The 12,104-nt window shown below is 28.5% G+C and overlaps 1 protein-coding gene across 1 annotated transcript in view; it reads left to right on the top strand.

The window, feature by feature from the left end:
• Syn (synapsin) overlaps positions 1–12,104 on the top strand; it is a 305,997-nt gene that overhangs the window by 276,537 nt on the left and 17,356 nt on the right. The window contains exon 9 of the mRNA XM_071187941.2: positions 11,708–11,913. Coding sequence (XP_071044042.1) covers positions 11,708–11,913 — 206 coding nt within the window. The remainder of the gene's footprint in view (positions 1–11,707; positions 11,914–12,104) is intronic.

The following is a 12,104-nucleotide window of genomic DNA, read 5'->3' on the forward strand; positions in this document are numbered from 1 at the left end:
AAGGGTTGAAGACTGTAAAGTACGTAATCCGTTAGGTTAATATTCTTTTTTTTTTCATTATATATCTTTGTATTATAATTCAATTTCGAAATTATTTTTTTACTAACATACAATAAAATTCAATTTATAATTTTAAACTACTCCAAATCGGAGACTGTGAAGTTAATATCATTTTTTTATTCATATATGCTTAGAAAATAGTTCATTATTGAATCATTGTTTCTTTTTATACATTATACAATAAAAGCAAGTTATACTTTTTAATTATTAAGGATCGAAGTTCGTGAATTACTCAAGCCGTTGAGTTAATATCCTTTTTTTCCAAATATCTTTATATTATAGTTCAATTTTGAGCCAATTTTTCTTTTTATACTATAAAGTTTATAACGTTTAATTACTAAGGATTAAAGTCCATGAATTATACAATGTGATGAGATAATATCCTTTTTTTTTCAAGTTCAACTCCGAAAGTAAGTCGTTGAACTTCAACGGACTACTGAAATCATAAGTTCAGTTTCACATACCGGATCCCGATTTGGTTATCAACTTGAGTTTTCTGAGCAATTTCGACTAAAACAGAATTGCAGCTCACTGTGGAAGAGAGGAAGATTGAGTTTTTCTAGAGATTTAATGCATGCCATGAAAAGAGAACACTTCAGATTGAAGTGGGCTCTCCTCAAAATAGTCGTGATGTCCAGAACTCGTGCGTAAACCACTGGATATCATCAGAACCACTTGAAATTCCGCCATAACTTCCTGTTTATGATGGAAAAAAATGGCCAAAATGCTAATGCCAGTAATGCTAATGAGAGATGCCTTCTGCTTTTTTTTCTTCAATGTATTGAATTATAAGAGAAGGACGATTTAGTTCGAAGATTAAATGATTTTGTAACGTGTTTGTAAAACGCTTAGCGCATATCCACTTGAAGGCGCATAATAGATGTTGAATGAGTGACAATTTTTATAACACGTTTTCTTGTTATCTGATAAACATGCTCAAGGTATCGACAGTTAAGATATGAAGCTAAGAAGTACGTAACACAATGCTCAATGTTGATTTTCTTATCGTTTCAAAATCATGAACATGAATTTAAAATAAACTTTACCATTGGCAAAATGCTATTCGTGACAAAGTAATCACTATCTTTAAATAATATTTTGAGTTTTTAATCTAATTTCAAGGTTAAATTCGTTTTTTTAGTTGCTCGACTCAATGGTTTTGAATTTAGAAATAGTTAACTGAAGTTAGTACTTTTATATACTTCTTTTTAATTATAAAGAAGATACTAAAAATACTAGTATAGACTCTAAAAATTCCAGTATTTGGAAATTTTTAATGCATGAAAATATGATCTATTTTAAAATTTAAATTTATACTAAGCGAATTTGATAATTGAAATAATTGTTTTATAAGTTAGAGACAATGGTTTGAAAAAATTAAAAGATGTAACTAGATATTGTCGCTTGTACTTAAATTTTTCATAGCAGCATTGGTAAGGATACTAAAATAGATTGCCTCTATTTGGTAATATAATTGCACCTACAATGGTCTAATGCTAATCTTATGGGAATCTATGAAAATCATCAAAAAATATTTATGCGAAGTCAAAATTAAAAATTTGAAAAATTCAAATTTTTAAAGATTTAAGATTCGAAAATTCAAAGATACAAGATTTGAAAATTCAAAGATTCAAGATCTCGAAATTTCAATTATTCAAAAATTTGAATATCAGGTTCATAGGTATATAATTTTGGAACTGATGTAGTTAAAATAGTGTTGGGGTTAAACTGTAAGTTTCATCGTTAGACCACAAATCCTTACTTACGCAAATACATAAGCAAACAGGCAGAAAGGGTTAATGTTTTTAAAATGAGTTTTATCGATGATTTAGGGTAGCAAGTTTGTCTAGGCGTGAACTCATACGAATTATCAATGTTTCTTTATAAAATCAGTGAATTTTTCGAAACGTTTATTCAAAATGCGAGATTTCTTTAATTTTCACCTTACAATTAAACATTAATCAATACTTTTCTGAAGTTGATAAAACATTAGGAAAATATATCATCAAAATGACATCCGATAATCCTGTGTAATGTTCTATCCCTTGGATGATAACATAAATTACAATAAGAATACAAAAGGATGAAAAAAGTTCATCTTTAATCAAAACAATGGCTGGGCAATGAAATACTTTTGCTTTATTATTTGTAACGTACCCATGCCTTTCAGTGTAGTCAATGTTTTCTTTGTGCTTCCTTTAAATTATTTTCTCGCGAATCTTCTTCTAGTAGATAGACTTTCCTTCTAATAAATAATAATTACAAAATGTATAAAGATATGCGGATTTGATGGAAGCAAATAATTCTTATTATCAGAATTATTTTTTCCTGAATACTTGGCTTAAAACTACAGATGATGCATGACGTTGTATGTCATTGAGATTCTTAACGAAGGAAAATAAGTGCAGTGAGTAATTTTAAAATACTGTATTTCCTAGAACACGTGGGTCTAAATCATTGAAAATATTTGGCTGCTGATGTTTAGACGTAAGAGTGTAACACACTTCCGCTACATTTACTACTAGGTGGATGATGACGTCACTTGATGACGGATTGGGTGACATCATGAATGATCCGCGAAGTGTAAAATGGCAATTGTTTCATTGCTGTCATCTGATGACAGGAAGAGAAAGTGATGACGACTTCTATAAAAATATTTAACACGGTTTCTTGTAAACATTTCTCAGAAAGTTAGGATTAAGTCAACAATTTTTTAAATTTACTTTTTTCCCATTCCTTTTTCTTTTTTTTCTCTAAAATATGAAGGAAAGATGGTACTTGACTCAATTTCAAAATACGAGTTCGTATTAAGTTCGTAGTGAGAACGTTAAAAGGGTTACTATAGCTTAAATCTGGGAATTGCTTTGTTGCTTTTATTAAAGCTTCGAACTATTTCAAACATACCGGGAAAAAAATTACCTCTTTTTCGTTTAAAAATATTGAGAGGCTTCAGGCAAAAAGGTTTATGCAAGTAAAACAAATATTTTACTTTTCCTGATTGATGATTTCTTTTTTTTGTGTGTGTGTGACTTGACATACCGTTTGAATTCCTATCTCTAATGAAGAAAGAGCCTTCTTCTATAATCAATATGATTTACTCATATTATGAATTCAATAAGCAACTTCTTTTAATTTAAAAAAAAAATGTCTAAACGATACTTTCTGTTTTTTTTCGGAGATCCTTGTAAAAAGATTGTTCAAAATGAAAAGTATTAGTAGCATAAAAATTGCGATTATTTTTTTAAAAATTTCGACAATGTTACTGATTTCTAAAAATAAATTATTGAATCCCAATTAATTAAAGCATTCAAAACTGGCTATGAAAAAAATTGTCCAGTAAATAATTTAAAGATGTATGCCTAATAGAAATATTGCAGATGTTTTATTTTGTATCTTTCAAAACATTTAACTTAAATTAAAAACACGAAACTAAATAAGGAAAAATTGACTTGATGCTGCATAATAATCTGTAGTTTTCAAGCTAATAAAGCACAAATGAATCCAAAAAAGCAGCAAAAATATTTTTTCGTGCATTTTAAAACTTTCAAGAAGTCATATTGTTTCACCGCTAAAACTACTGAAACAAAACCGTTGTAAGTGAGGGACAATCTGTAACTTAGTATCTGTAACAGAGCCCCGAGGAAGTGATATTCGGAAAAAAACTTTTAGACTTTTTTTTAGCATTGAAAATTACAAAATCTTATTTATTTTATTTCCTCATATGAAAGCAATAGAAAAAAAGGCAGTAGTCTCTACATTTCACAGAGCCCTGAACAAAAGAATTACAAGAATTAGGAAATTTTTAATGAATTCCTAATTCTATAATAAAATATAGAATTAGAAAAATAGGTAATTATTAAAAAGGAGCCCTGAAACAAAAAAACTCCTGACTTCTAACGGCTTGTGTTCCGTTGTAAATATAAAAACTAAAATATAGTATAAAGCATGAAGGAAACAAAAAGAAAATAATTACAAACATGTAAGTTTGTAACATTAAAAAACATAATTACCACTATACCTAAATTATTACTAAAAAAAAATTTCTAAAAAATGCGAAGTTTCATAAATTTGTTCCAAATTTAGAATTTAATAATGTCATATGAACTGATTTATACGAAAAATTATTTTTGGTGTCACTCTGTTAGTCAAATCGCCATCCCATTAAGAGGATATTGACGAAATAAATTTTCTACAAAAATAAATTAATTTATAGGAAATACTTTCATCGATTTACCAAGTAAGAAAAATGAAATTACGAAATTTGAAATATTCAACGGAATGATTAAGGAAAGTTAAGGAATTACCACTATACTTAAATTATTGCTAAATTTAATTTTTTTTTAAATGTGAAGTTTCTTAAATTTGTTCCGAATTCAAAATTTAATAATCTCATATGAACTAATTTAAACGAAAAGTTATTTTTGGTGTCACTAGGTTAGTCAAATCACCACCCCATTAAGAGGATATTGACAATATAAATTTTCTACAAAAATAAATTAATTTAAAGGAAATACTTTCATTAATTTACCGAGTAAGAAAAATGAAATTACGAAATCTGAATTATTTAACGGAATGATTAAGAAAATTTAAGGAATTACCACTATACTTAAATTATTACTAATTTTTTTTAAATGTTAAGTTTTATAAATTTGTTCCAAATTCAAAATTTAATAATCTCATATGAACTAATTTAAACGAAAAGTTTTGGTGTCACTAGGTTAGTCAAATCGCCCCCCCCCCCATTATGAGGATATTAACAAAATAAATTTTCTACAAAAATAAATTAATTCAACGGAAATACTTCCATTGATTTACCAAGTAAGAAAAATGAAATTACGAAATTTGAAATATTTCACGGAATGATTAAGGAAAGTTAAGGAAATACCACTATACTCAAATTATTACTAAAAAATTTTTTTTTAATGCGAAGTTTCATAAATTTGTTCCAAATTCAAAATTTAATCATCTCATATGAACTAATTTAAACGTAAAGTTATTTTTGGTGTCACTAGGTTAGTCAAATCGCCACCTCATTAAGAGGATATTGACAAAATAAATTTTCTACAAAAATAAATTAATTTATAGGAAATACTTTCATTGATTTACCAAGTAAGAAAAATGAAATTACGAAATATTTAACGGAATGATTAAGGAAAGTTAAGGAATTACCACTATACTTAAATTATTACTAATTAATTTTTTTAAAAATGCGAAGTTTCATAAATTTGTTCCAAATTCAAAATTTAATCATCTCATATGAACTAATTTAAACGTAAAGTTATTTTTGGTGTCACTAGGTTAGTCAAATCGACACCCCTTTAAGAGGATATTGACAAAATAAATTTTCTACGAAAATTAATTAATTTATAGGAAATACTTTCATCGATTTACCAAGTAAGAAAAATTTAATTACGAAATATTTAACGGGATGATTAAGGAAAGTTAAGGAATTACCACTATACTTAAATTATTACTAATTTATTTTTTTAAAAATGCGAAGTTTCATAAATTTGTTCCAAATTCAAAATTTAATCATCTCATATGAACTAATTTAAACGTAAAGTTATTTTTGGTGTCACTACGTTAGTCAAATCGCCACCCCATTAAGAGGAAATTGACAAAATAAATTTTCTACAAAAATAAATTAATTTATAGGAAATACTTTCATTGATTTACCAAGTAAGAAAAATGAAATTACGAAATTTGAAATATTTAACGGAATGATTAAAGAAAGTTAAGGAATTACCACAATACTTAAATTATTACTAATTTTTTTTTAAATGCGAAGCTTTTTTTTAAATGCGAAATTTGTTCAGAATTTGAAATTTAATCATCTCATATGAACTAATTTAAACGAAAAGATTTAATAGATGAACTTATTTAAACGAAAAGATTTAATAGATGAACTAATTCAAACGAAAAGATTTAATAGATGAACTAATTTAAACGAAAAGATTTAATAGATGAACTAATTTCAACGAAAAGATTAAAACGAAAATATTAACTAATTTGAACCATTTGGCGTCACTAGTTTAGTCAAATCGCCACCCCATTAAGAGGATATTGACAAAATAAATTTTCTATAAAAATAAATTAATTTAAAGGAAATACTTTCATTGATTTACCAAGTAAGAAAAATGAAATTACGAAATTTGAAATAGTTAACGAAAGTTAAACCTGAAAACTTTCAACAAATTAAATGAAGTATGCTCATTTTTTAAGATGCTTTTTTCGTTCTTTCGCAAATTCTCTTAATACAATCGGATAAAAAAACATATTTGAGTCCTTTTTAATGTTACCCGAGAATTTCATCCAACAGATTGTCAACTCATATTAAGTAATCTGCGAAAGAATCACGAAGTGATAATGTTTAAGATATCTTTTCGGAATTCTATGTAACGTGATTAACATATGGCACTTCGTCCATTAACGAACATCTTCTGTAATGAGTCTTCATTGCATTCAATCAAATCTAATTCAACTCGTTTTTTAACAGTCGAATGACACGTTTTTTTTTTTATTAAATCACTTTCTTCCAGCCAAATAAAATAGAAAGAAAGTCATGCTGTTTTTCTTTTCTACAAACATCATAAGCAACCGACAGAAGTAGGTCAGTAGTGTTATTTTCAGTATATTCAAAATAATGAGTTGATGTCACGACATTTTTTGTCTTCTTAACAGAGTAGGGTGCTTAAACTGGGCGATTGTCATATCTCTTTGGAATCAAATCTTAAGTATCGTTTGTTAACTGGATTCATAACTGATGATAGGATAACCATATCGTTCTAAACATCTGTCGAAACAATGTTCTTATCGTATTTCTTTTCTTTCAAAAAGTTACTTCAGTAATATTTTAAAATTTCCTAGAAAATAAGAATTATTTAAAATATTGTAATTAATGTACAAACTGTTCTCAACATTTTGAAAAAAACAACAATTTTATTGTACTAATTACTTTTTCATGCGTGAAAAAATGAGAGCTATATTTTTAGTATTGATTAAAAAAAATGTTTTGCAAAGTGTGAAACAGTTGTATTTAATTTTAATAGTTCCGTAAGGACTTTCCCGTAAAATAAATCTTTAAAACCTTTGACGCCGTTATAGCCTGGTCGGTAGGGCGCTGGGCCCATGTCCGAGAGTTCGTGAGTTCAAACCCAGCAGGCCGAAGACTCCCCGTGTAGTAAAATGGTGACTGATGCACGTTAAATCTGTCGAGTCGCAGAGTCCTCCATGTTCCCATAGCAAATCAATACATCTGAGGGTACTGAATTGGAGATTGATCGTTCTCTGATTCAGGTCAAAAATTACGATCTGTGGATGAATGAATGGATCACACCCTGCAAACGGGTGTGACGTATGGATGTGACAGGAGTTGAATTCTTGGTCATAGATTGCGCCAATGGAAAACAGGAACAATCCCACCCCTCTGCCTTAAAAGCCATACGCCAACAACAAAATCTTTGACTAAAAATAAAATTAAGAAGCAATAACTTAACACACAAAAAAAAAGATATGGAATAGCTGACGGAATTCTTCATTGCGCTAAAAAATTGGAAGCAGATTTTTAATATTGATAAGAAGTAGTTTAAGTGTGAAATAAATATATTTTATGGTCCGTACCGAGTGCTCTTAAAATATGTTGTTTAAATCTTTCAAAAAAATTAAAACTAAAAAGTATGCACTCTTAATTTTTAACTGAAATTAAGTAGAAGGGAAAAAAAACATCGAATTTCATTATCTGTGGACACTCGATTGAAGATGTTTTTAATTATAGCCTTTAAAATCTTCTTCGTTCCCTATGGCAAACAAAAAGATTTTTAAAGTTAACTGATCTTCCTTAAAAAGTGACACCCCAGTTTTGAATAATGTTCTTGTTTCTTCCTTGATATTTATATGCGATCCTAGTCTGTGTTTGCCTTTGTCTTAAATTTTAGCACAAATTTGTTTGGAAGTAATTTGTAAGGAACAAAATTGTAAGGAAGGACAATAAGGAAAACCCTGCAAAATAATCATTTAATTTTTTAATATGAACTGAATAAAGTAGTTACATAATTTTTAAAAAAATATGTACTCTCTAACTTTCAGTTCTTTTTTTTACCAAATAAACAAATATTTTAAAAAAATGATTTTAACAATTTGGGAGAACACATCGTTTTATATAATTACTGCCTTTATTTTTAGAGCATGGAAAAAATCTGTTTAAAACGAGCAAATCATATTTATTTTTAAATAATTGTTAATTTTCTAAAATCATTAAAATTGTATAATTAAGTATTAACCTTATTAATTATAATCGTCAAATTATCTAGTATAATATTATTACCTTGCGCACACCCATTTTCGGCCCTATCCAAGATAACTAACAAATCAAACGAGCTTCAGTACTGCAGTGAAAACGTGCCATAAAAATCACTCTATTTACGCTTCTGTTTTCATATTATGTAATCTGGCAAAGTATTTTAAATCATTCTTGAAAGATTCTGGTATGTGTAAGTTCATTTGAATTCGCTCCTCGTTTTATAGACTTAATTTTGTGTTTTGTTCTGTATTTTCTTTACATTTTATTTTCTGTTTTTGCTTGATGTGTTTTTTTTTTTTTTTTTTTCGTAAATATTTTTTACTTAATGTGTTCTATTTTCGGTTCAATCTCTTCGAGTGCTCCTCACACTATTGCATTGATATATTTTGCTTTGGCTATATTGATACAATATTAGAAAGCACTCCTTTTTGCGGATATAATCGTGTAAACTGATGAAGTTATATATTTTCTTTGTTTTGTTTTCCAGCTTTTTAATAATTTTTTTTTCTTTTTTAATAAATAAAAAATCGCTTACATATTTTTAAGACTATTTTATTTTAATAATTTTATTTTCGTCAATCTTTACTATTTTCTAAGTTTTCTCTGAATTTTTCAACTTATACATATATGTGTGTGTGTCTCGTTATGGAATTTGCTTTGAATATAAATCAGGTGTAATTTTGTTACTCCAGATGTTCGCTATTAGTACGTATTGTTTTTTGTGTGAACTGATGAATCATATAATGATAATCCACACTTTTTACCAAATGGGTCATTTTGAAATCAATCTGTTCCTTATTTACTTTGTTTTTAGCTGTTAAGAAATTAGTTTTCCTAAACTGTCACTAGATAACAGCACAAAATACAGACTCTTCTTTTTGCATACGTAGAATCCGCGATGTTTTTCTCCGAAAACGCTCTTCTGGACAATTTGAAAATGTGTCCTATCAATATATTCCCCCAAATTTTCAAGCATATTATACTTAAAGACAGTTTTTAATCCGAAACGATAAGTCAAGTTTTCTTTTCATAAAATTTTTTATTATTAACTGAAAGTGAATAGTAGCAGAAAAAGATGGAATCTTTCGATTTTCTTAAACGGCACCATATTTAATACGAAAATATGGCACTGTTTTTTTCTTAAAAAAAAACTAATCCAACTTATTACTTCGTCAAAAAGAATGAAGACACTCTTTAAAACAATTCAACGAGGTAACTTTTAAAAGAAGCTTTCGAAATACCAGGTTATGCTACTTGAGCGCTATCCTCACCTTCACAAATATAAGAGCGCACCTTCAATCTTTTCACTTATTCTTACCCCCTCCAGTAGGACATATAAAACGATTTCAAGTGCCCACCCACACTTGGAATTCCATAAAGACATTCTGTGGACAGATGTCTTCTTAGCATCTGTTCAACACATTGGAAAACCCCCTCTTAACAATCCGTGAGGGTTATTTTGAGGTAACAATCTTATGACACACTATGTGCGAGATTTGTGGTAAAAACCATCTCTAATACCCTAAGAATTTGAGAAACTTAAAATTTCAGCGATGAGATTTAGCTAGACAAAGAAATTGTTATTAGTTTCATTCATTTTCGGTATATCTTTAAAATGTAATTACCTTAAAGATTTCAAATATGGTCTTCTTAAAGACCCGGAGTATCAGCAGTATCAAAAAATGATATATTTTTCTTGTAAAAATTTTAATCTGATGAATAATAAATAGATTTCCTATAATGCTTTATAATTTTTAAAAATTTATGCATCTTAATTTGAAATAAGTTAAACAACTTAATTTTACTATGCGTTTTTATACATTATACATATGATATGCAACAAAAAAATAAATAAATAAAGTTGTAAAAAATCACTAATGCCTAAATAGTTGTCCGAACTCAGTTCGATTTTAGCTCATTTAGAAAAACTTTTTCTGACTTTAAAACTTTTTAAGGGAAAATAAATTGCAACCAATGAAATCGTGATGTGAATTACAGCATAACGACACGATAAGTTGAGACTGAATAACTGTAGGATTGGGATTACGACGGAAGTACGATAGCTCAAATTTCTGGTGGCTTCAACAACATGACTAGCAAACTACTGTCTGGCAATCAAGAAAGGATCCTAGATTTTTGGTGACAATTGCGATAGTAACAAATTATTTTTAGGTAACGATTGTGCTTTGGTTTAGCCATTCAATCTCTTTGAGCAAAATATTAATGTCCACTTGGTGGTTGGTTTTACTTACCACAAAACCACAAAAACTTCGCGAAATGGGTGAGATCTTTGACTTCATTGAAAGCTCTTCTCGTGATTGCCAGACAGTTTTACAACCCGATTGTGACGTGAAAGCCACGTAAGAAAAACCTTTGATATAAAGAGAAAAGTAATCGTTCAATGCAATGTAATGTTTTATTTTTATTTTATTGCGCTAGTTATATGTCTACAGTATATTTTGCTCAGATATTTTAAATTATTCGTTTTTTATGTGAGTTTTGGATCATTTGAGTTTTAACCAGCTATAGGCCCAATCAGCGAGATTTTGTATTTCCATAGTTCCTAAAATTATAAATTTTATGGTGTTTTCCTGTTAGAGAAGTCGCGCGCATCTTAGACAAACTAAACTTAAACCTCGACTTGAAGGGCATGAAAGATGTGTTCAAAATATCTCATCATTGGAATTATAATCCTAGGATTGAATTTTGGCATGAAAGATGTGTTCAAAATCTCTCATTATTGGAATTATAATCGTAGGATTGAATTTTGGCATGAAAGATACGTTCAAAATCTCTCATCATTGGAATTATAATCCTAGGATTGAATTTTGGCGTGAAAGATGTGTTCAAAATCTCTGATCATTGGAATTATAATCCTAGGATTGAATTTTGGCATGAAAGATGTGTTCAAAATCTCTCATCATTGGAATTATAATCCTAGGATTGAATTTTCGTCTTCAACGCTAATTTTCATCTATTTACCTTGATTTCAAGGAATCGCTCCTTAATTTGAAAACTTTTAACAGTTTATTTTATGATCTTTTCTCATCTTTTTCCAATGTTTGGAAGTCTATTCTAATTTAATTTCTACCGTCTAACATGAGGATCCCATCAGATATCACACACCTGTTTCTTATCTCTCTTCTTTTATTAACTTATTTAAGCTTGTTTTTCTCCCTATTGACTAAATCATTTTGCACACATTTGTCTAGATAATTTTCTACTATAATTTGGTGTTCAGACATATCTTGTTTATGAAACCGAAACTATAGTATGTCATTTTCTGTACTTTTATTAGTGCTTTATTCAGGTTGCCTCCTTAAAACTAATGTCAATTCTTCTTTACAGCTTACAGCTCCTAAATATCCGAGCGTTGTTAAAATTGGGCATGCTCATGGTGGATTGGGTAAACTGAAAGTAGAAAACCACTTCGATTTTCAAGATGTAGCAAGTGTTGTAGCAGTCAACAAAATGTATTGCATCGTAGAGCCTTTCATTGATGCCAAATATGACATTCATGTACAGAAGATTGGCAACAACTATAAAGCTTTCATGTGAGTCATTTCTTACTTCATAAACTAATTCAGAATAGTGAAGAAAATATTTAGTTATAGTTTGATAAATTCTTTCTATAATGCATGTTATTATCAAGAAATTATTTATGGATTTGAGTTGCTTACTCTTATATAAATGTCAAATTAAATATTTAAGAAAATTAATATGGATCCTGCTCTATAAAAATTTA

The sequence above is a fragment of the Parasteatoda tepidariorum genome, chromosome 11 (assembly GCF_982258835.1).
Source record: "Parasteatoda tepidariorum strain Cologne lab strain chromosome 11, Ptep-v5.0, whole genome shotgun sequence".
Classification (NCBI taxonomy): domain Eukaryota; kingdom Metazoa; phylum Arthropoda; class Arachnida; order Araneae; family Theridiidae; genus Parasteatoda; species Parasteatoda tepidariorum.